Genomic DNA, 24,983 nt, shown 5'->3' with positions numbered 1-24,983 from the left:
AATAACTTAAAAACCTCTCCTACGTAGTGCCTGCAGTTCATTTTGTTTCCTTCCAGGCATTGGTCTGAGTAGTGAAGATTTATAGCAAATGAATAAGCAGAGACCATTTACAGCAGGCCTTCCTTCCTTCAGAGCGTCTTTTGCTGGCTCAAAAGGAGCTGTGTAAAGGAAACTTAGAATGAACTCTTCAAAAGCAGGCTTGTCTTCCTAAGAGATGACTCACTTTGTAGGAAGTGGCCTGTTCTATAGAGTCTCATTTGGCTTTGACATTTAAGAGCCAGGAGTTTTCAAGTGAGTAGGTTCTGATGGGTGGCGGGAACTAAATGCCTTGGACACACAGAGAGATAAGTCATTTTGCCTCATTAGCAAGAGGGAAGGTGTGTGCGTGGCCTTTCTGAATGCCAGGCAGGAAGACAAACATCAGCCTGGGGGACTGCTGACCCCAGAACCTCGGCACCACTCTCAAATGGAATACTGATCATGCCTTGCTGCTCCTCAGACAGGCGTGAGTGAAGGCTAGTCATTAGCAGAGCTGGGGGTGGGAGGAGCAGGCAGAAAGCTAACTTCAGGGATTGAGAGCTGCCTATGAGGGAAAGAGAGAGAAAATGAGATAGCTAACAAGACTCCAGTCTGTGTGGTGTATCTGGAGCAACCTATGGAGAAATTAAGTGAAGCAGTGAAAACGTGTTGGTGTGAGGAGCCTTTCGGATAGACGGTCTGGGAAAGCTTGGTTGTTCTGACGGATCTCTGTACTAAGCGGTAGACACATGAAATTGGCCAGTGTTCTCTTGAGTCCTCTGTGGCAAAATGAAAATTGCTCACTTCTTGTATTGTAAATCTGTTCTGTGCTTCAAATCCATTCTGTGCTTCCATTTAGAAGATTGAATTAGTCTTTGAGGTCTGTTCCCATGGGGATGTCATACAGGGATCTGAGTGTCAGTGATTGAGGAAAATTTGATCACCTCTGCGGGACTGGATGACAGCATTGGAGGATGGGAGGTGCGGGGCAGGGGATGCTCTCTCTCCCCCTCCTCAGCATAGGGTAGAAGCCAGATCACAGAAACACATTAGGTGGGGCAGGGGCTCACTTGAAGAATCCTGTGGCTGTGCAGCCCCTCTGAGAAGCCTACACCTGGCCTCCAGTGTTGAGTCAAACCGTAGTGTACGTCTGTGGTGCTCTGCGGATTTTGGATGTATGACTTGAGGTGACAGGTCTGTTACTTCTGCCTCGTGAGACAGGAAAGCCTAGGTGGCCCCTTTGCCACATGACAATGGTGGAGTGTAGGCTAGCTAACTGTCTGCTTCTCTTCTTAATGTCACCTTCAGGCCAACCGAGATGCTGTGCTGAGCAGAATTCCAGAACACAAGAGTGACCGCCTCATCAGTCTGCAGAGCGCATCTGTGGTCTATGATCTACTGACCATTGCTCTGGGAAGAAGAGGCCAGTATGAGATGCTGTCAGAGGTACAGCTGCTGAGGCTGCTTCCCAGGTCGGGGGATGGGGGCAGGGGGAGAAGGCAAGATGATTTGAGGAGGGACCTGGTCCTTTGTCCCCTTCTGCCAGGGGCACGTGTCATTGGACCAGTTATTGATCTTTGCTCTCCTGTGTGACTGGGCTAAGCAGTTAGTCTGTGACGGCAAGCTTCTTTCTCTCAGCAGACCATACCCTCCAGGCGGTGTGTGGGAGGACAGCGGTTCCCAAAGTAGTCTCTCTCCCAGATAATCCCTATTGTAACCAGAGCTTCTCCGACATTGCTTTCTTCAGCAAACAGTTTGGTTTAAACTATGACTGTAACTCCCCGACAACATGCCGTTTGGGCCACAGCTACCTTGAGGTTGGCTGGTAGAAACCACTGCGTGTCAGAAAGGGTGGTCTTTGCTCAGAGTGCTGTGCCTGCTGCGCAGTGGACTGGTAGATTCCAGAGCTTGGGAAGGGGCCATGATGTCCTTACCCCCTTTACTAGGGAGCACTCAGGACAGACATGTGATGTGTTGGTTTCATGAGGGGTTAGTTCATCCGAGTCAGGGTTATGCATTATTAAGCTCCTGCCCAGAATACCAAATGTCATGTTAGTAAGGCTAAATAAGTAAGACCAACTTATCTTTCCTTTAGCAAAATAGAGAGGGACAGAAACAACCTATTTTGTTAAAATAAACTTTTCTGTGTTATTTATCTTTCTCGTTCTAAATTTATACCCATTGCAACAGCCTCTGGGCATGCGGACAGGGAGTGAAATACAGTAACAGATTGGCTGAAATCAGATCAGAGCCCGACTCACCCTCCAGCCTGGGCTGCCTCACCACATTAGGCAGGAACCCCGGGAACAGATGAGCCCGCGTGGCTTAATTCTGTTTTTAGTCTTTGGTTTGGTGACTATACAGGGCAATGGTTACGCGGCCTTCTGAAAAGCCAAATCCCCCACAATGCAGTGAAATAATGACGTGTGTCCAGGTGCCCACACATGTGTAGTCTGCCCTGCTGGGACCTAGATCCGGCTTAGGCACAGGCCTGGCTGTTGTTAGCCTTCCAGTCCCCTCTGTGGGCCCTTACTTTACTGGGCCTGTACATCCCTTGGAGACTTTTAGACTTGGTATCATCTCCATGTTTTGCCTTAGATATATAAATCAATTAATAGAATTATACATTTTTTTCAGTATATATGTGTATTGTCACCTGTTCAATACCAAGGGCTGTGTGTTTTGGGAATACAGCTGTGAATGAGAGAGGTATGTCCTCTTCATAGTGCAGCCTCCAGTCTAGAGGTAATGAGCCAACAGTGTGCACACGTGGCTGAGCTGGGAAGACCCACCGTAGCCCACACCCTGTGAGAAAGGCTTTGGACACATGGCCTCAGCCTTTCCTACAAGATGATGAGAAAGGCTTTAGACACGTGCCTCGGCCTTTCCTACAGAACGATGCAGGCCCCATGGCACCTCAGGGACCCTGTCCCGCACTCGGAGGACGGAGCCAAAACACCCTCTACTGAGCAGAAGCCTTCCCTCCACCTTAGATAAGTGGCCTGCTTACACGTTTCTTCATTTATTGAGAGTTTCCTGGAATCTATCTGGCTTGTTTGGCTGTTCTCATTTACCATTCTATATTTTCAAGATTTTTACTTAAAACAGGAACAGAACATTTTTGAGTGGAGGTCAAGTTTACATATCAAAGTTAGTAGTATGAAGTATATAATTCAGTATTGTTTGGTGCATCTTTAGTACTATATGGCTGTATAGTCAGCTCTATAGTACCATAATGAGATTTCTACCCTGGCTACCCAATGAAGCAAAGGGCTATTGATCCCACAGTCTTGAAGGTTCACAGTCCGTATGATATGGCCTCGGTAGAAAGACCCGCTGCTTGGCTTTGTCACCCACCAGCCAGCATCTGTTAGAACCTTTGAGAACAAGTAAGAGGTTGCATGTAAAATCAGGAGCAGAAAGAATGGGAGGGGCCCAGATTGCTTCTTTTATTGCAAGCCCCCTTTGATGACTCACAAGATAACGTGAGAACTACATCATGGCCCTTATACCTTGAGGCCCACAGCCTCGCAGTCACCACCTCTACCCAAGGAGCCATCCTAGACACTAAGCCTTTCACTGTGCTGAACCCTTCTGGACACCGAAATCACAGCAGTAGCTATCACCTTTGATTCCTAAACATTTTCACCCTAAAAGGAAAGCCGGGTCTGGAGAGATGGCTCAGCATGCCTGCTGTCCCTGCAGAGGACCAGAATTCCCTTCCCAGCACCTACATCAGTGGCTCACCGCTGTTTTAAAGGTTGCACACGTTAGACGTTGTTTCAACATTTCACTCTGTCCTATCGATGAGTCGTAGCCCATGACGTTTGGAGGCTTTGACGCTAAGTGCTTGGTAGGTTCTGCCTTCTGTTGGCTAATGTGAGTGGTGCTGCTACATGGGGCGGATCTGCTCCTAATATCACTAAACCATTTCCACTCCTCTGTTTAGAAACCCTCAGCACCCCTCGCCCTCTGTCATTTTCCTTTTTTCCTACATGAACTTCACTTCACTGTTTCTCTTTTTATCAGAAGCAAGAGCTCTGCATGCTCCTTGAAGAATCAAACAGTTCATATAAATAAAGAAAATAATAGTCACTCAGAGTCCAGAGACTCTGAGCTAGCTATCCTCTGGTGTCTTAAAGACCATCTTTAATCTATCTGTACGAAGAGTGACCCGTGACAATGAGATGGGATGTGTGCGTGCCCATGCGTGCGTGCGTGCCTGCCTGCCTGCCTGCCTGTATCTGTGTGTGTACATGCACTGGGATCGTATCATCCATATTTGATGGAGCATAAGTTCCTATCCTCTTCTCACATTGCCATGCTGCCCATCCTATCTTTCACCCTGAAACTCAGGCCACCAGTTCAGCATGCCCTGTGCACACTCTCAGCAGTCAGAGAGAGGACTTTGGGTTGAGCTCTGGACCTGTCACTTCACAGTTCTGTCATCCTCAGCAATCATTAAACTACGATTCTATTTCTTTTCTATAAAATGAAGATAATGTTTATGTATGTCTCAGACAGAGGTAGGTGTGTGTGTGTGTGTGTGTGTGTGTGTTATAGTTATATGTGCAGTGCTTATATGTGAGTATACAGATACACCCTCATGCAGACACCAAAACAGGACATCAGGTGTCCTCTGTTGTGCTCCACGTTATTGCCATAAGAAGGGTCTCTCAATGAACACAAATATGACGGTTTCAGCTGGACTGACTGGACATTAAGATCTTGGAATTCTCCTTTCTCCACCATACAATGTTAAGGTTACAGGTACACACAGCCATGCCTGGCGTTTTCCATGTGTTCTGGGCATTCAAACCTTGATCCTCCTTGCAAAGCGAGTGCCGCTACCCAGTGAGCCATCTCCTTGGACAGCTGTGAATCCCATGAATGAAGGCCCGTGTGCAGAGCTCAGTAAATGGCAGCTGAACGCTTAGGTATTGCTGACTCTCTCACTGCATGCAGGAACTGCCGGGGACAGGGCAGTGACAACGTCTATGAGATGCAACAGAAACATCTTGCCTACCTATAGAGCTCACATAGAAACATAAAGATAATGAAATTAGAGAAGACAGCAGAGCAAAGCTATGTGTTCCTGGCTAGGAATAGGCCAGCTCTAGGTGAGGGCTTAGGCTGTGCTGGTTAGAGGTAACAAGGCACTGGCGTGTGGATGGGATCGTCGAGGCCTGATGGGAATTTAATGCAGTGGGCCTCCTCCTTACTGGCAGATGTGCCCTGCAGTTTCAGTTTTCTGTGGTCAACCTTAGTCTAAAAAATCAAATGGAAAAATTGTAAAGTAAACAACCCAGAGGTCCGGGTGCTTGCCATTCTGAGCAGCTGTATGACATCTCGCCTCTGCCTGCTTGCTAGTTCCTGAGTAGCCTTCTCATTTACCAGGTTGACCTGGGTACGTCAGGCATGCTCAGCACTCACTCCCACCCTTCGTGACAACGCTGTAGGGCGTAGAGAAGGGAAGAGCTACTCAGGGTTTGATGTTGGTTCTCTCAGGGTCCAGCCATGTGTCCTGACTGATCTGATCGGCCATGTGTGCCTCAGAAACACAGTGGCATCTTCCTATGTGTGGGCGAGGCCTTCTGTGCCCAGAGAGCACCGTTGCACCAGGATATTGGACAGAAAGAAGTTTAGTCCTTGAGCCTTCCCCACTCTTGTTTCCAACCAGCCTCGTGTCCACAGAGCAGGTTTCCTGCCCTTTGGCTCCTCTTGTTGGCAAATCTCAGCCCACGGGCACCAGGAAAAGACAAGGAAGTGGCCCTGCTGTGTGTGCCAGCACGTCCCCTCTCCTGTCACTGGCCCCCGTAGGCAGCAGGTGTGTTATGAAGGCATGGGAGAGACCCAGCCTTTGAAAATTCAATAGCAGGACAGGGGACATTGTTCTCTCTGTGCCCCATTCTTTCCCAGTGCTTATTCAAGATGGAGGGCCACTCTCTGAGCTCAGCGTTAGCTTGCCTTGGCATGTGCCCACATCAACATTTCTTTTTTTCCAGTGCCCTGTTTACCCTACTTGTGGGCATGAAGAATGGAGCAGCAGAAAGAAACCTGAGATTTCTCATGCATGGCCTTTCTCTGACAAATGATAGGAGCATAGTGTTTCCCATCACTCCGGTGCTATGAGTTTTCGTGGTTTTTTAAGGACTAATTGTGAGCCCTGCTGAAAAGTTTGTGTAGGAAGGAACACTTCTTTCTTCCCGTTCAATTTAAACAGCAGCCCTCGTTGGCATGACAACCCCTCTATTAAAAGTAAGGCCAGGAGCCCTGCTTCCTCTGTTTTTCAGAATGAACCCAAGCTGCTAAGGAGGCTTGCTTCTCCAGTCTGACTGTTAGCAATTCCATTTGGAAAGAATATTATAGGGTCCTTTTAGACATGGTGTGTGCTCCCCCCACATAAACATGGCAGCTTTAACAACAGAAGGGATATTTTTATCTTTCCATTGAACTCATATTCATTTGTTTATGGTAACTCTGTAGAGCTGTGGGTAGTGTGGCTAATGATTGCACCCAAGGGACATTTGTGCCTTCCAAACTAAGCACTTCCGTTATTAGGAGGCACTGTGAGGATGCTGCTCACCTCTGGCCCTGCTTAGGGGTCATCATCATCTGGGACGCTTCACTTTCCTGAGTCTCTTACCTCGCCCTCAGTACCCCAGTGAAGCAGTGGCATGTGAGGGTGCCGGAGCAGAGGCTGCTGAGCCACGCATGCGTCCTGGCCTTCACAGCCGAGTTCTTCACCCTGGAAGAACCATGAGTGTGCCTCCCTCAGACCGTTGCCAAGGTTGTAAGCATCATTTATTGTGTTTTAGGGAGCTTTAGGAGAGACAGATCTTGCTTCGGGGCAGAACTGCTAGACAGGTCCCAGCCCTGGTCCAGCATTTTGAACGAGCCTGGCAGAATCACTAATGCTATTTTTACAAGATGGCCTACCCCAAAGAATCCTAGCCCCTGGTGCAGCCGCTGGGTTCTCTGTCTCCACATCATGGAAGCCTTCTTTGTGAAGCACTCCTTTCCTCTCTTCAGTGAGAAGACTTACACTCCTGGGAGGAGCAGAAGCAGTGGAAACCCTCATGTGGGACAGCTCAGGGAAACACCTTTCCAGGTTCACTGCCTCGTGTCTTACTTACATTTTTTCTTTAAAAAATTAGTATGCTGCCTTGATCTTTGAAAAATACAGTTCATAAATATTTAATGACATTCACACTGTTGTACAACTGTCATCATTATTCCAAACTTTCCAGTACCTCAAAAAAAAAAAACAAAAAACTGTACGTAGTTAGCAGTAGTTCCTATCCCCACTCCTATACACACACACACACCCCTGGCAACTCTAATCTTTCTTCATGTGAATTTGCCTATTTCAGGGACATAGTATAAAACAATCATGTGGCATGTGCCTGACTGAGCTAATGTTTTTAAGATTCAACCTAGTTATGATAGTATGTCTGACAGCATGTTTTCAGGTCATAACTACATCCCCTTTGTGTTCCCCTGTAATATACCTGTCACATTGTGTTTATCCACTCATTTATCAATGGATGAGTGAGCTGTCCTCACCCTTTGGCTGTGGTGAGTCTGCCATGAGCACTGACCACAGCCTAACCAACAGATGATGTAATCCATACCCCTTTAGGCCTGGCTTGTTCACTTAGCTAGTCAGCCTTGCTGTAATGGTGTCTCGGTGTGAGAGCAGAACTCCAGCATCCCTGAGTTCCTCTTCTTGGTTCTCTAGAGGAGGAGCTGTCGAGTCATATGGATATTCTTGATGAACTTCTTGAGGAACTGCTAATTGTTTCTCACAATGGCCTTCCCATTCCACACTCTCTCCCATCTCCTTTGCTCCACAGCATCTATTACTCTGATTACAGCCTCCCTGGTAGGCACTGAGTGGTATTTCACTGTGGGTTTGACTTGCATTTTGCTGATGCGCAGAGCATCTTTCCACATCCTTTGGTAATTGGTGTGTCTTCTTTGGAAAGATGATTATTCAAGCCATGTGCCCATTTTTAAATTGTTAGTTTTTAATTGTTATAGTTTTTATTTAAATATATAATAAACTCTTATCAGATATATAGTTCACAGGTATTTGTCTGTTCTATGTTTTCTCTTTACTTTCTTAATTATGTCCTTTAATGTAAAGAAGTTTTGATTCTAACTAAACCCACTATATTTTCTTCTGTTGCTTATTCCTTTGGCATCTTTCTGAGGAGTCACTGATTCAATTACAAATTCAAAAGCATGGCAGTGTACTCCCAAGTCTTCTCCTAATTGGGCTTTGGGTTTGGCTCCTGTACTTGAAGCTAATGAGGCTCTCTGGGTGAACTCTGTATATACGTGGTATATGTCTTAGTTTGTTTGTCTGTTGCTGTGATAAAATACACTGGCAAACGCAGCTCACAGGAGATGGATTTCAGCTCAGCGTCCGTATAGTCCATCATAGTGGCGATGTCACAGAGGGATATGGCTCAGCAGTTAAAATGCTTGCCAAGTAAACATAAGGATCAGAGTTCAGATCCCCAGAAATCTACACAAATGCCAGGTGGGTATGGCAGCCTACCTATAATTTCAGCCTTGGAAGGTGAAGATGAAATTCCCAGAGTAAGCTGGCTAACAAGACTAGCTATATTGGTGAGTCCTTGTATTGATGATTCCCAACCTCAGGCCTCCATATGTGTGCACACCCACATACATTCACCTTTACATATACTAACCACACACACACACACACACACACACACACACACACTGGAAAAGTTGAAAAACCAAAACAGATTAATGTTGCCTCATGTCTGGCATCTGGAGTTTATAATATATTCAGCTGGTTCCCAAAGGCTAGAGCAGCCCCTCTCTTCCAGCTCTGCCAGTAGCAGCACACACGGCTTCTTTTTTGTTTTTTAAGATTTATTTATTTATTATATGTAAGTACACTGTAGCTGTCTTCAGACACTCCAGAAGAGGACGCCAGATCTCGTTATGGATGGTTGTGAGCCACCATGAGGTTGCTGGGAATTGAACTCAGGACCTTCGGAAGAGCAGTCAGTGCTCTTAACCCCTGAGCCATCTCTCCAGCCCCACACACAGCTTCTTGCATGGGCTTAGTCAAGCTTCAGTCTACACCTATAGCTTTCCTATAGGCAGATGTCCTATGGCCCTGACATCTCCAGTATTCTCAGGTCTCCAGCGCAGTTTGGGCTTCGCCTCCACAAGTTCACACAGAGGCCTCTTAGGGCCTTTACACAGGGATGACAGCCCCACCACACAGCCTCCTCCATTACCTCCTCAATCTTGCATCTTTTGCACCTTCAAAACCCATGTCATGTGATCACCATTTCCCAGTTCTGCTGCAGGTTCAAGAAGTTGCCTCTGATGGATAAGGCTTTGCCCTCAGAATACTTTTCCTAGTGTCCCCGTGCAGGAACGTTCTCTGTGATGGTGCTGATCTCTTAAGCAGTTATATCACCAGTCTGAATACCATACTGCCTTGAATGTTTCTCTGCCCAACAAATCAGTCCATTGGCATTAAGCTCAACCTCAGGTTCTCAGAACATGATCAGCTTGAAGTTAGATACTTAGCCAAAGTCCTCTACTAAAGACTCCCAGCCCAGTTCCCAATAAATGCATGTTATCCTCTGATTTCTCATGATCTAGGCCTCCATCGTCTGAATTTCTCTCAACACTTTTGTCTTTCCATGCTCTTATCAGAATGGCCCAACAAGCTTTGCTTCCAGCATGTAATTGCTTTGTACTCTAGTGTATCAAAAGCTGCCACTGTCTAGCCACAAAACTATTCAGAGGTCTAAAGCCCACATGCATGGTCAGGTTTTTCACAGCAAAGTACTTTCAATAGTAATTCCTGTTTTAGGTAGGTAGGTAGGTTGGTTGGTTGGTTGGATTTTCTGTTGTTGTGATAAAATATCCCGGCAAAAGCAATTCAAGGGAGAAGAGTTGCATGACTTATAATTACAGGTTCCAGTCCATCAACCAGGGAAGCCACAGCAGCAGGAGCCTGAGAGAACTGGTCACATCATACCCACAGGGAATATCAGAGTGCAGTACAGTGATGTGTACAATGCTACTACTCAGCTCCTTTCTCTAATACAGCCCATGACCAGAGAGCTTAGGGAATGATGCCGCCTGGGTGGGTCTTCCCGCCTCAGTTAACAGTCAAGGCAACCCCTCACTGACAGACAGTCTCAGAGGCCCTTCTGGGTCTTCCCTCCTCAGTTAACACAGTCAAGGCAACCCCTCACTGACAGACAGTCTCAGAGGCCCTTCTGGGTCTTCCCACCTCAGTTAACATAGTCAAGGCAACCCCTCGCTGACAGACAGTCTCAGAGGCCCTTCTGGGTCTTCCCACCTCAGTTAACACAGTCAAGGCAACCCCTCGCTGACAGACAGTCTCAGAGGCCCTTCTGGGTCTTCCCTCCTCAGTTAACACAGTCAAGGCAACCCCTCACTGACAGTCTCAGAGGCCCTTCTTTCAGGTGAATCTGGGTTGTATCAAGTTGACAGGTATCACAAAGGCTATGTGTGGAAATTACATAAGCCAACACTTTTTGTTGAAGAGATTATTCTGTTCCTTGTTGAATAGACTCACCACTCTTGCAAAAGCCATACTGGCCAAGTCTGTGGTCTTTATTTTATTCCACTGGTCTATACACAAATAAGCATCAAGTCAGCCTGGGTCCTCGAGCTGTGGTTTAATCCCCTTGACTTCAGTGCTGTCGGATGCTGCCATCTCTAGAGTCTTTGAAGTGTGCCGCAGTCCTTATGGTCCTTTCTTCTCTTTCTGTGGCTCTCCTAAAGAGAGAGTGGATAGAGCGGCCCCCGGCTCTCTTTGTACTTGTTCCTCACTTAAGCTTTTGCTGCACATTTACTCTGTATACAGTATGCCACTGTCCTTGTGCCACCAGAGTGCCACCTCTGACTCCTCACTTCCCCCTGTAGCCATTGAATCCATACTCAAGGCGAAGCTGCAGACACAGTATAAGGGTTAGAACCTGGTGTCTCAAGCCAGGTCAGAGAGCTAATACAAAGATCCAATGGGGGAAAGCAGCTGAGAGGGAGGAGGTAGAGGGAAGGAACTGAGTTTAGTGCTTTCGGTAAGGCCGACAAAGAACGACTGCATTGGCAGCATAGTAGAGAGTATTGGATTCAAGTCGCAAGCAGGGCTCCTATATGCTTCACACTTAGTCAAGCTGACTCATAGAGTTGAGAAGGTTGACTACCAGAGAATGACACCTGGGACCATTGAAAATAATCCACTTTCAGCCAGGTTTGGGGGTGCATGAGTCCCAGTGCTCAGGAACCAGAGATAAGCAGATCTCTGAGTTTGAGACCAGCCTGGTCTGCAGAGCTAGTTCCAGGAAAGCCAGGGCTACACAGACAAACCCTGTCTCCAGAAAACACCCTTTACCCCACCTCACACACACACACCCCCAAAAAAAAAACAAAGAAAAAAAATAACCCATTTTTTATTCTCACTGTGGCCAGAAGAAATAATGTCTTTTAATTTAAGCTTTTTTCCAAAGCAATAAAACTTGGAGATCCTCTGCCTGGAAGTAGCCTTACTGTTTGAAAGCAAAAAGAGGAATGGGGAGGGGTGGGGCAAGGATACAGAGGATACTGTATTTTATTTCTAAAATAAAGAGGAGGAAGCTTGAGCAAGCTCTGACTTTGTGTTTTCCCACAGATGGGGCGGGAGGCTTTGTTGTCGCCTGAGTCCTGAGAGCAAGCCTGTTGGAAGCTTTTTCCTGAACCCATTCTTCTCTGAAGCAGATTGCTCAAGCTCCATTTTAATCTGTACTTTCAGTTTTAATTAAATTAGAAATAATAGCATCATGAGACCTAGATTCTGATTTCAGCTTGACACTGTGTGACCCTAGGTAGACCTTGTTGGCTTTCTGAATCTTCACCCCCGCATTTGTAAAGTAAGAACAGAGTCAGGTTGCCTTGGTCTCCACACACCCTATGATTAGGATATTCTGTGTATACAAAACAGTGGTCCCAAATGCCTAAATAGGTTAGTAAATTTTCATTGCTAAAAGAATCAACATGTTACTCATCTACCTTGTTAATTTTTAATGTGTTAGTATACAACTATAAAGAATTACATTAATCACATTTAATCATACACTCAATAAATAATTTAAGAAAGGCAGTCTTCCTAGGAAAGCCCTGAGGTCTCTGCAGTGAAAACTGTCCAGAAGGAAAAGGCAGAGCCCAGGCTGGTACTGTTCTCCTAGCAGGATGGCTTCGGCTTTGGGCACCAAGCCAAGTGTACAAGGTACCTGATTATTTATTTCTGCCCTTTCTCCCCATGGGTTTTGGATGCTGAGTCTTGTTCTTGAGTTCCCAGAATAGGCCCTGGCTTCTCCCTGCCTGTGGTATTGTGCAGCTGTCACTGCCACACACACAGTTGGTGTGATTGAGCTTTACGTACAAGGAAGGTAATTGCTAAATCCCTTTCTCATGCCAGAGGAGCAGCCTGTTCCGGGAACCCTTCAAATATGGCTTCCCATGAAAAGCCAAAGTAAGAGAAAGCCGAAGCCCTTATTCCAGCAGGAAATAAGTTTGCAAATGACATACTGACTACTACCCATATGATGAGGCCTTTAGCCTCCAAGGGAGGTACTGCTACATACCCACAGCATCTGGCAAGTGTCACCCGGGCTTTAGAGGGTGTGAGAATGCCTGTACTTCCTGGAAAGCCGGCATCCTGCTGCTAAGTTCATCTTCACTTCTGGTGATGGAGGTGATTCAGAGGTGTCCACAATGCTGTAGCTCTCTGAGCCACGTCCCCCGACCCTAGGCTCATCCCCCTTCCTCTGACACCACAAGTAAGCAGGGGCCAGAGTTCCACTCAGGCTCCTGTCATTCTCCCAGTCCCAGGAACTCTCTCCAGAACCCACAGATCTGCTGCCACGTCGTGTCACAAGAGCAGTCGTGTCACAAGACTGCAGCAGCTGTCACCGTTGCAGTGCTCGCTGTGCCAGACACCGTGGGAGCACTGTCCACGGCCGGCTTCTGCCCCACTGATAGCTCTGTGGTTGGAGAGGGGTGTTGATTAGCCTGGGCCATCTGTCCTCAGCGCTAGCGTCTTCTCTCCCGCCATGCTGCGTCTGTGTGCTCCAACAGCTTCTCAGCTACGTCCCTTCCTCCCACTCCTGTGCCCTTGCACCTGCTGCCTTGTGAGAAGTATCTTGTCATCGAGACTTCTCTTTCATTAGGAATGCGGCTGAATTATGAGTGTTCTTTATTGTATCTCATTAGCATACGTCCTCACCCACCTCCTTACAAGCATTAAAACTGACCATTTTTACTGTGTCACATACAGATGTTGGCAGTTTCTTAAAAGGGTTCAGAAGATTGTGGGTATCAAGCCTCCAGTCACAACACAAGACTCTTCTTGTAATGGAGCTTTGGGCGACCTGAGTTCTTAGAGGTGTATTTCTGAATGTTTCTGAAAACATAAGGGAGAACTTGCTAGATATTCCAACGCTGACCTTGGATGGTATCAAGAATTTGGAACATCTGGAACTGTTTGGACATGTTCAGAGCTGGAACTGTGTAGCAAAGATGCCAAGAGCCCACAGGAAGACAGGGTTATCAGCTGTGACACAGAACACACATCCCTGAGATCTGGAGGGAGCTTAGCTTATCATCATTGGTTTGCATATTATCTCTCTCTCTCTCTCTCTCTCTCTCTCTGCTTTTTTTTGGGGGGGGGGGGCTAGTGCACAAGGAGACCAAAAGAGTGCATCAGAGCCTGTGGACCTGGAGCTATAGATGGTTGTGAGCTGCTGTGTGGGTCCTGGGAATCAAACCTGGATCCTCTGGAAGAACAGCCTTACCCTCTCACCCCCCACGCCATCTCCTCCAGCTCCTCTCATTGCTTTTGGAGCCAGAGTCTCACTATGTACTTTACTGTGTGCTGGCCTCCCACCTCAGCCTCCTAAGTACTGACATTACAGGCATGTACCAGCACACTTGGCTGAAGCTCTTAGGGTCTTTGGTTGGTGTGTGTGTGTATGTGTGTGGGTGTGGGTGGGTGTAGCCCAGGGCCTTGCATATGCTAGGGGAGTACACTTACAGTGAGTTGTACCCCCAGCCCTTACATGTACATACCCAGTGTTTCTGATTCTCTTTATGGTTTCTCTGTGGCTTATCATGCGATATGGGTTGCTATAGTCTTGAGAGAGGTTCGAGCTGAAAAACTGTGAACGTTACTGTAGGGGGAGTACATAGCTTGCCTCCATCTCTGTCAAGCTGAGTGCTTTTGAAAGATAGTCTAGAAATGTTCCATTTGGCTAGCTGTCATGGAATCAGTGACGTTTCTTGAAAATTCTGCGAATTGTAAAGGTCTCAGTCTCGAATAGCTTCAGGGGTCCATCCCAGAGAGGTCTGGGCAGCAGACACCTCATTAGCAGAAAGAGTCCTGCTGGAGCCTGAAATCTGTAGGGGTCATGAGCCACCCCCAACCCCCTTTTCAGTACACAATGCTGTACACAGCAGGGATGACATGCTGAGTGAAGTATGACAGTGAGCGACTGTCATTGGCATCTGGGGCCATCCACTGCTGCCATGATTGTGAGCTCAGACTCTGTGACCAGGCTGCTGGATTCACAGCTGGCTCTATCATCAGCTGACTGAGATACCATGTGTCACTTAAATCCCTGTGCTCCAGCCGCCTGTCCCTTCAAGGAGCATGGTAATTACACCTTCCTGTGCTGTGTAGGGTTGTAAGTATGATCAAAGGAGGCAGTGCTCAAAATAGTGCCTGGCTGCGCAGCAAGTGCTACCAAGGGCCTGGCCACACAAGTAAGGCAGCCCACGTTAGCCCCGCTTGTGGTGGGCAGGGCCTCAGATGGACTTCGGTTCTAAAATGAAGAAGGTAGCGACTATTTACTGCACATTTGAGTTTGGGCTAAGGTGACAGGTATTTTGTAACCTGTCATCCTAGGTGGAAAGAGTCTGTCTTGCACTTTATGGTTTGGTTTTCACTTTGCCTCTCTAGTCTGCCCTGAACAGAGCTTTATGAAACATTGAGGTAAAATTCAATTGAAAATATTTTCTTTGTGAGTAAGTAGTCATAGAGCTGTTTGATGTAAAGTTTCTTTTTCTCATACTAACCTGAGACGTTAGCCTGCCCTTTCTTCCTCTGACTTCCCACTTTCCTGATCAGAGTCTCATTTTCCAGTCTTGGCTGGCCTGGAACTCGTTATATAGGCTGGGCTGGTCTCTAGCTCACAGAGATCCAGCTGCCTCTGACCCATGAGTGCTGGGATTAAAGTCGCACGCCACCACACCTGGCTGTGCTCTTTCAGAAGTCTGGTTCTGTATAATCATGGACTTCTTGTTTCTGTCTGTCCAGTAGCCAGTTTGTTTGATCTTGTAGCACTATAACTTAATCCTTATTGCTACGACTTCAGGAAAGGGTCTTAGCAACGATGACTCTACCTTTGATCATTAAAAAGAGTAAATAACAAAAATGGAGCTGGCCAAATTGCTCAGTGAGTAAAAATACCTGCCATCAGCCTGATGACCTGAGCCCGTGCATACAATCATGTGTGCATGCGTGCGTGCACACTTATTCTTTTGTGTAAAGGTATGTGGCTGGCATGTGAGGAAGCCAGAGGTTAACGTCAGTCATCTTCAGTGGCTCTCCACCTTACTTTTGAGACAAGGTCTCTTGCTAAAACGAGAGACAACTGATGTGGACTAGCTTAAATTAACTGGCAGTAAGCTACAGGGATCCTTAGGGTCTGCCTCAAAGGAACACCTGGCTTTCTTTACATGACAGTTGGAGATCCAAACTCACTCAGGTCCTTGTACCTGAGTTTTCGTACTACAAGCACTTTACCAACTGAACCATCCCCAGTCCCCAGTAATGCTAGAGTTGTTCTCTCCTCTCTAACACCCCGCCATTTTGCTTTTCTTGTGTTACCTCACGTGTTTATGAGTCCTGTTTGTGTGTCACTCCCTCCATGAGACTCTTAGTTCCTGCTTTCCGCCCTTCCCTGTCCATCAGCCATGAGAATTCCATTATGTTCTGTTCCAGACCTGGCTTCCAAGTACTGTCAGGAAAGCCAGCGTGAGGTGTTCTAGCTGCATGGCACACCCAGGCTGGTGTGAGGCGGCCTGACATGAGCATTGGAAGGGCCTGGTCGTCTAAGCCTTTTCTTTACCTTGCTGTACCTCTCTTGGCTCTGCAATTTCATTTCATCTTAGCAACCACCTCGCTCCATCTTGATAAAGAAAGCAATGTCTGGGTGGATGCCCCCCTCAGTCCTTCCTTTCACTTGTAGCACCTGCCTCACCACAGGTTGGCCTGGCACTGGGGCCTGTTCCTTTGTGTCTTCTGGGGCCTTGTGCGTTCCCTCCGTGTTCTCTCTGTCCGCTCAGCCCTCCTTGTTGAAGATTGTTCTAGTCACCACCACAAGGAAAGGAGGACATGATGAGACGACCTACCTGCATCCTCCGGCCTTGGCTCCACAGAGCCTTCCTTCCCTCCTCACCTACCCATCTTACCTCCTCTGGCCCTAAGGCCTGCTTTTCTCCAGTGTGCTACACAGTATCCTCAAAGAGCCAAGGGCTTTGTTAGCTCTTGCATCTGCTTGGCTTGTTTTTCAACCTATTGCTCCCTTCCTGAGACCCTTTCTGAGTGGTGTCATACTTCCATAGCCTCTCCCCAGGGTCTCCACTTGAGTTTCCTTTCTCCATGCTTCTCTTATCTTTCCCTTCAAAAATGTTGCCCACCCTCCTCCTGTAGCCTGCCCTTTCTGGCTCTAACTTGGGCAGATTGTGAGTTTTGAAGCTCCTAGAACATTCCATTCTCTAGCCTCTGTTGTGGTCTTCTACACCTCACCTGCCTCTGATGGTCCTCTTGTATCTCTGAGGTGATTATGTCATTCTTCTGCAGGGACCTGGCCATCTAAGAAGGCAGGCAGCTCGTGAACTGTATGCCACAGTAAGCTGGCTGCTACTGGAGAAGCCAAGAAGCATGGTGCAGCCTTCCCTAGTGGTGCTGGCTGGGGCAGGAGAGTGAAGGCAGCTCAGGAACACAGCGGGAGATCTCAGGATAGAGAAGAGAAAGAGTAACTTGGGAAAGCAGCTGTCACCGCAAAGATGACATGGTTCCAGCCCTACCTCCTACGGATCTGTTTGTCCAAAATGGATTCACTGGGCTTGTGGTAGCCACACTGAGGCACAGTCTCCACGCCTCTTCCTCCTCCCCACAGGTTCTTTTCTTACCAGCTCTCGGCCGTTCTTGTAAATGCCACTTCTGAAAACTATGGTCACGTCCCACAGAGCTCCTATTTCCTGCCCATGGATACTTGTCAGATTGGGCCTTGTGTTTGAGGTGCTTCTGTGACAGCCTCCATCTCTATCTACCCAGAGCAAAACTTCCCTCATGTCTGAGTCAGCTTTGGCACCACGCTCCTCATGGTGAGGGAACGCCTCAGAAGGTAGAGGCTTCTAGGCCCTCAAGGTTAATGGAGTTGGCAGAATTAACTACTGTGGCTGCAGACTCACACAGGTCTGCTCACTGTATAAGCATTGTCTTTTCTTTCCAACCAGTGCTTAGAAAGAGCCATGAAGTTTGCCTTCGAGGAGTTCCACCTCTGGTACCAGTTTGCTCTGTCGCTGATGGCTGCTGGGAAGGTAAGTCTCTTCATGCCTGCCACGCTGTCCAGACGTATGCTGTTGAATCTCATGAGGGATGTACCTTACCTACCACCTCATAAAGGCTAAGACACCATTTCAAACTGTCCAATGACCTTTTCATAATGGACCACCACATTTATTTAGGGTCTCAGATGGACATAGGACTAAGGTGATGAATTCTTATTTTTCCTTTTTTAAAAACATGTCATGACTCACTCATGTGAAATGTCCATGGTTAAAGTTAAGTCTTGAATCCCTTTTGAGATATAAACATGTCCCGGAGGTGTGTGCATGGGTAGGGGACTGGGGTGAGTTGGGGAGAGTCTTTGGGTTCTCTCCAACAGTCTGTTGAGAGCAGAGGATGCTTGCCAAAAACATGGCTTACTGCTGCCATTTGGTGGAAGCCCGGGGTGCTTTCATAGCTGAGTGACAGGGGACATGTCATTTAATAAAATAGAGTGATGTGCCTACTTCAAGAGTTACTGGACATGCATGCAGAAGCATGCACAAATATTTAGGGTGTCAGCCCTGCCAAATGCACACTTGACTTGGTGCAACCATAGTAAGTCTGGTATGCAGTGAATTGTGCAGCCTCACATGGAATACTATTTGTGCTGAGTTTAGAAACATCGTGTAGTATGCTTTTAATTAGGTGTTTGTTTTCTATAGCAGTGTAAGCTACTGCAGTCTATTTTTTTCTTGTTGTTGCAATGGCTACACAAGTTGAGAGTGAGTTAGGCAGATGCCAGGGGCCAGTTTCAACTCACTCTTGATAATGGCTCACTCCCTGTCGTGCTGGGCCCCAGGCTGTGGCTCTCACAGACCCTGACCCCTCTGAGAAGGCTAGACTGTTTCCTCTGTCAGACCTGGTGAGATTGATGCAACTGCTCTGTCCCTGTGCAGTCTGCCCGTGCTGTGAAGGTGCTGAAAGAATGCATCCGGCTAAAGCCAGACGACGCCACCATCCCGCTCTTGGCAGCCAAGCTCTGTGTGGGTTCCCTCCACTGGGTAAGTGGGGATCCTCTCCCCTCTACACTTCCTTCATGCTTCCTTGTCAAGCCTCACCTGCCCGCCCTATGGGAGTTGTAGATTCCCAGCATGCTTCAGGTTTTCTTTCTAATGGAAATGCTTGAAAAGTATCGATGAGAGGCTAGATCTAATCGATTCACACTCAGAGAGACACAGCTTACTGTGTGGGACATGTAGTACTGAGAAGGTCCCAAAGCTTTCTAGTCACCTTTGACTTAAAATCTTACTCTCATAACACAGCTTCCCTCATGCATCTTCCTTCACAAGCACTCTTCAGATTGACTTCTTCAGACTTGCGCATGGCAGTGGTCTAACTTATCCATGTTCTAGAACCTCAGAAAACACAGCATTAGAAAACAGAAAGCTTGCCAGCTTGCCGAGCTGGAGGCATAGATGATTGTCTCCTACAGAGGAGTTTTCATGTCTTTGGTTCAACTTCATATCCAGTTAGTTTTGTAGATGAAGAGTAATTTGCCCCAAGGCCCAAGACTCCCTGCCAATCTGGGGGTTCCTTCCCTTATAGCCCTGTAGCCTGGTTTGTTTGTTTGTTTGTTTGTTTGTTTGTTTGTTGTTTTTTCATGTATTCTCACCCAAGAGGAGGAAAGCAAGCCTTGCAAAGAAAGTGATCCCTTGTGTGATTCCCCTGAAGGAAGCAGGCATAGGCTCACAGCCTGGTGTGGTGAGCTCCTGTGATTGGCATTCTGGGGCTGTGAGCAGAGGGGGCAATGCTGCGGCCCTGGAAGGGAACATCAGTGTGTACCTTGTCTTGGAACACAAGTGACCACTGCCCTCCTCCAAACGGCGGCTCCATTTATCACTGTGACAAACCGGTCCCTAAACACCCAAGTAAGCCTTGGTTAGAGACGGGAGTAAGAAGCCTTCTCTGAATGTCATTTCTTAGCATTTTATTATTCACATTTTCAAGGGCCTCGGTAATCGAGAGTGTAGTGAATTCCCATCCTCTACATCCGGCTCAGGCCTACCACTGCCGCACTTTTAAAGAAACCAATCTCTTTGCTAGTGAGCTGTAAAGAGTTGTGACTCATTGAGAGGGCAGTTTGCAGGTACATATTCCCCAGAGAAATCTACCCGTGCAAGGCCCATGTGCTGGGTTCTGTAAAATAGGTCAAGTTGTGAAATTTTTTTACAGCTTGTGGCAAAGAAAATTCAAGTCTAAATGCATTCTTTATTTCATGAATAAAGGGAAAGACCCAAACACAAGACATTTCAAGAACTGTTTTCTTTTTAAACATACTTCATTTGGCCTCTGAGCTCTGAGTTCATCCCCATTATAGAACCTTGGAGTAAACAGGCCGGTGGAAAAGAGAGAAGCCCTGCAGATACAAAGCAGCGTTGGAAGAGAAGGCAAATAACAGAAAGGGAACACTTCAGGGAAGATAGCTAGGTATCCTGTGGACTATTGAAAGGCTCAGTGAAAAAAAGAGAGTTGCCAGGGTAGAGTCGGGAGGTTTAAATGTTGTTTCCAAAGCAAACCAGAAACCCACTTTTACCAGCTCATGGGAAGTGATGTTACGAGTTTGACAGCTTGTTTTAAACTTATCTTTCAGTTGGAAGAGGCTGAGAAGTTTGCCAAAACGGTTGTTGATGTGGGAGAGAAGACGTCAGAATTCAAGGCCAAAGGCTACCTAGCTCTGGGACTCACATATAGTCTGCAAGCCACTGATGGTGAGAGAAGTCCCGCTCCCCAGCCCAGGACCGTCCTGCAGTGTCTCGTAGTTTCCTCTGTCTGTGGAGGGTACAAAAGCCAGGCCATCCGGGATCCTGGTCTGGCGATGGGGAATGTGGAAGCCCTGAGCTGTGGTCATAATGGGCTGTCGTGCCCAGGTTCCTAGCCAGCAGGTGCTGGGAATCTGTCTTGAGAGTAAGAAGAACAAGGCCTCAAGAGATGAGACAGTCACCACAGCCACACTCCCACCCTGGCCAGTCCCTAAGGGAAAGGACGGACATTGGGTCTTAGGTACAGTAGTATAGAAATATTTAGGGCCAAAAACTTGCAGGGATCAACCCTTCGCTGGCCAGGGACTATGCACTTCTTCATTCCCACATTTTAACTCGCAAATCAGGACATATGCAGTGTAGCTAACCCATGGCTCTCAAGTACAATGGTGTATATATTTTGGATATGCTAAAAAGTTTTGGTTGATGGGATTTTTAGCTTTAAAATAAATCCTAATAACTTTAAAATAAATCTTAATTATGTTTTATATACTTAATAAAACTTTTGGGGGGGAGGGTTCGAGACAGGCTTTCTCTGCATAGCCCTGGATATCCTGGAACTCACTTTGTAGACCAGGCTGACCTCAAACTCAGAAATCTGCCTGCCTCTGCCTCCCAAGTGCTGAGATTATAGGCGTGCACCACCATGCCTGGCTTTAATAAAACTTTTGCAGAAAGTATAAGTTGATGTTATTTTATGATTTTTTTTAGCATTTTATAAAATATAACATGAATTTAAAAAACCCTTAAATACAAATATGTAACTTAATGACTAGAACAAGGCAAACTGCTCCGAAGTGCCACCCAGAGCAAGAGGCAAGACCTGGCTGTTCTCTTGAAGAGCCCTCCACTGCCCTGTCAGCCACAGTAGACCAGAATACTACTGTACTCCTACAAATTAGCCCAGATCATTCCTTCTCTACCCTAAGATATTGCATGTTTGGCAGGTCAGTTGCTTTTCACTACTAGATTTCTGGTTACTTTTCTATGCATATGCAATATATTGTCCATACTCACAATGTCTTCAAATATCAACTTTCAGAGGGAAGTCTGAATGCCATAGACTTACCCACATAAATTCTTGGTTCAGAGTCTACCTTTCAACAGCTTTTAGAACCAGTACACCCTGCTGGGCCTCTTACAGCATTGAAAGTTCTGTTGGGTCAAGTAGAGAATCTTCTCTATAGATCCACTGGGGTTCTGAGTAGGCCTGAGGGCAGCCTCCCACTGTTAACTTCCTGGCTGGCAGGAGCTGCCCTGTGCAGGGATTAGATCAGGGTCTACTGCAGCGCAGCAGCAGACAGATGGTTCTGGGCTCTTCCTTACTCCAGTAAAAAGTACCCTTTTAGTCCTTAGGTAGACTATAAGGGAGCCATTTTTCTTGTTTTACACAGGGAAGTGTTTGCTCACAGCCAGGAGGCCTCACTCCTGTGAACTGATATTCTTATATCCATGTTGGGTTTTGGCAGCTCCATCTTTTATGTTGACATCAAGGTACTAGAGTCCTGGCCATTAACCAGCATGAGTTAAACTAGCTTCAAGCCAGAGTCCTTGGTCCAAGGTCATAGCTGCCCAGTCCCAAAGAATCTCCGATAGCATTTCATCCATTCATGGTGCTTGAGCCCTGACTGAATCCATCCTGGCAGAGATGGTTCTATATGTCTACCTGGGGAACCAATGTGTTCTTCCTGGAGTTCCAGATGATCCAATCTCCCATCCCACCCCACCCCACCAGCATACTCCAGGTTTCCTTTTTAACAGATATGTGCCTGAAAGTGATACAGCTCACTGTGTGTGTGTGTGTGTGTGTGTGTGTGTGTGTGTGTGTGTGTGTGTGTGACACATAGGCCTGAGGAGGCCCTGAAGCTCACACTGTTTCCTTGATATTGTTCCACAGTGATGTCCACTGGTCATAGACAGAGCAAAGCCTTAGCAATGGGACTGGGCTTCCTGTCCCAACAGTGCCTACTGCGGTAGGCACTCAGAGCTTGGTACATACAGCATGGCTTTTGTAGTGGGTTTAGTATGGGCACACCCCACCCCAACTTCTCCTGACACCTACTAACAGAACCCTTTTCTCAGCTTCTTTGCGAGGGATGCAGGAGGTCCTGCAGAGGAAGGCGCTTCTTGCATTTCAGAGGTGAGTGGGAGTTCATCTTTTCACTTGCTCTACGCAGTGACAACGGAACATGAGGAATGAGAGGGGCAGGGTATTTTTAAAGATTATGTAAACAGTGTTTTGCCTCCGGGAGGATGTCTTGAGCAGCAAACATGAAACCTCAAAGCTAGAAGTAGGGTATCACTCCTTGCCCTGTTTGGCTACACTTTTAATCTGTTTATTCATTTGGGTACTTTTTATTCATTCCTGATAAAAGTGATTTTAGCTCAAGAAAGATAAGACACTCTGTCTAGGGAGATCGTTCCTTTATTAAAGACATTTGTCATTGTCTTGAAAAGAGATCCTTTTTTCTGGCTTTTTTTCTGCATGTAAAGCTGCAGGGCTTTTACATTAAGAGTTGAAGAAGCTTGAGATTTGAAAGCCTCTGAAACAACATCTTAGCAGCCATCTCAAACTCCCTGCCTGACCTCGCGCCACAATAACTTGGCTCTTATCTCTATCCATGTGCCTTTCATGAACACAGAACAATGCATTGTCATTATAAAAGCTGAGTGCCCCATGCTCCTATATGTACATGAGCAGTCAGGAGCAGCAATAATGCCATCACAGTGTGGGGGTGAGGTGCAGGAGGGAACGTAGTCCCGTGGACGTAGATTGGACCCCGTGAGGAGCCAGGATCTACAGACACTAGGTAGTTTTACCTGTACTTGGTTTTATTCATTGCAGGTATAATAAATCATCCATATTAAATGTGTCCCTGAAAACACAGCCCTGTGAGGTGAAATCTAGAATTGGAATTGATCCTGTTGTTTTAAATAGATCGAGTCACATTGATTTCCTAAAGCCGTGTTACCTCGTTACTTCTTTGAAAACCTCGTGAGCCTTCCCTGTAACTGCCACCTTGTTAGATCATTTCCTCAGAACTGCGTGTGTGGGTCATCCTGTCATCCATGTGCACTTTTTATGCCATCATTATTGCTTGGTTTTGCTACTCGAAGGTGCCCCTGCCTCTTTGTTTTGGTTCCCAGGCAGGCCTGTTCGTTATTCCTCCCCTTGCCACTCCGATTCTTGATTCACGTGACATGAAGCACCAGTCTACATCCACACAGACCCTGTCTCTGGACTCAGCTTTTGTGATTAGTGTTTCTCAGGCCAGAGCATGAAAGCGTTTCCATTTCGGATGGTTCCAGGTTTTACTTTCTCCAGTTCTTATTTGTCAAACCCACACATGGATGCTTCAGAAAGTGGCCTCCACATCTGTTTCACTTTCCTTAAATCAGCACATCTTACGGGTTCTCTAAAAACAGCCACCGTGGTGGTCTGCCTGGGGCTGCCTGTGTAACTGAGGGTTATGTAACAGCTGTTCTGCCAGCCTGAATTCTTTTCTGTTCTTTTTTTTTGCTTAGGCTTAAATTCAAAGAGATTTAGCATGTGTGCTCATAAGGCGACTAAGGAGCATAAACCCTCCTAACCTAACATTGTTGAAGGCCAACCTAAGTTACTGTTTGTGTGAAATGCAGAATGGTCTTCAAATGCATACAGTGATTTTGACTCAAGTAGACATTAACTGTTTTAAAGAAAAGACTTTAAGTAAATAAGAAAGATTGTATTACTTCTTAAAGGCAAATAGATCATTTAAAGTCACTTGGGTAAGAAGTATTTTTCGATGCATTTTATATAAGTTTCATCCAAATTTTATATTTTATACTGTTATTTTGCTTCTGATTTTATTGTTTATTTCTTTTGTTTGAAAAAAAAAAACGTGGTACATTTAAAGAGGGTTACAGATATAGCCTATGGGAATGAAGTCTTAATCATAACTAGAGCCAGGATTTAGAAAGATTTGTTCTCTGAGGTACTCAAATGGGCAGTGTCTGAATATGTCAGAATGGCGAAGCTCTCTCCAGCTAGTGAGATATCAGCTGTTCTTACCCATAAGTCACCTCGGCCAGTTTGTTGAACAAAAGTACGGTGAAGAAAATCCATTGTGTGTCGTGTTGTAAGCTCTGGCTTCACTGAACGTTCACATCCTATTGAGAAAAGCAGTCCCAAAGATGGTGGCAGCAAGTGTCATGGGTGCACTGGTAAACACTGCTCCTGGGGGAGATAGTGGCATGACATCATCTGTGTGTGCCACTCAGAGCGTCATGGGGCGTGCAGCCTCACTTTGCTGTGGCTCCTCTCCCTAGCGTGTGTGTGTGTGTGTGTGTGTGTGTGTGTGTGTGTGTGTGTGTGTTTATTTTACAAGGATGATAGATTGGGGCTGAGTGTGTGTGTGTGTGTGTGTGTGTGTGTGTGTGTGTGCTTATATTCTTAGATAGGTATATACAACCTATTGAATCCATATAAAACAGCAGTTCTCAACCTTCCTGATGTTGGAACCCTTTAATACTGTTCCTCATGT

At 46.6% G+C, this 24,983-nt stretch overlaps 1 protein-coding gene across 6 annotated transcripts in view; it reads left to right on the top strand.

Annotated features, from left to right (window-relative positions):
* Ttc7b (tetratricopeptide repeat domain 7B) overlaps positions 1 to 24,983 on the top strand; it is a 216,906-nt gene that overhangs the window by 108,178 nt on the left and 83,745 nt on the right. For all 6 annotated transcript variants that reach the window (XM_021201845.1, XM_021201846.2, XM_029541062.1 and 3 more), the window contains 5 exons: positions 1,327 to 1,464; positions 17,608 to 17,691; positions 18,598 to 18,702; positions 20,292 to 20,409; positions 22,543 to 22,600. In XM_021201845.1, the coding sequence (XP_021057504.1) occupies positions 1,327 to 1,464; positions 17,608 to 17,691; positions 18,598 to 18,702; positions 20,292 to 20,409; positions 22,543 to 22,600 (503 nt within the window). The remainder of the gene's footprint in view (positions 1 to 1,326; positions 1,465 to 17,607; positions 17,692 to 18,597; positions 18,703 to 20,291; positions 20,410 to 22,542; positions 22,601 to 24,983) is intronic.

The sequence above is a fragment of the Mus pahari genome, chromosome 7 (genome assembly GCF_900095145.1).
Source record: "Mus pahari chromosome 7, PAHARI_EIJ_v1.1, whole genome shotgun sequence".
In the NCBI taxonomy this organism is placed as follows: Eukaryota; Metazoa; Chordata; class Mammalia; order Rodentia; family Muridae; genus Mus; species Mus pahari.
Note: the sequence above shows the minus strand (reverse complement) of the source record. Positions and strands in the feature narration are given on the sequence as shown.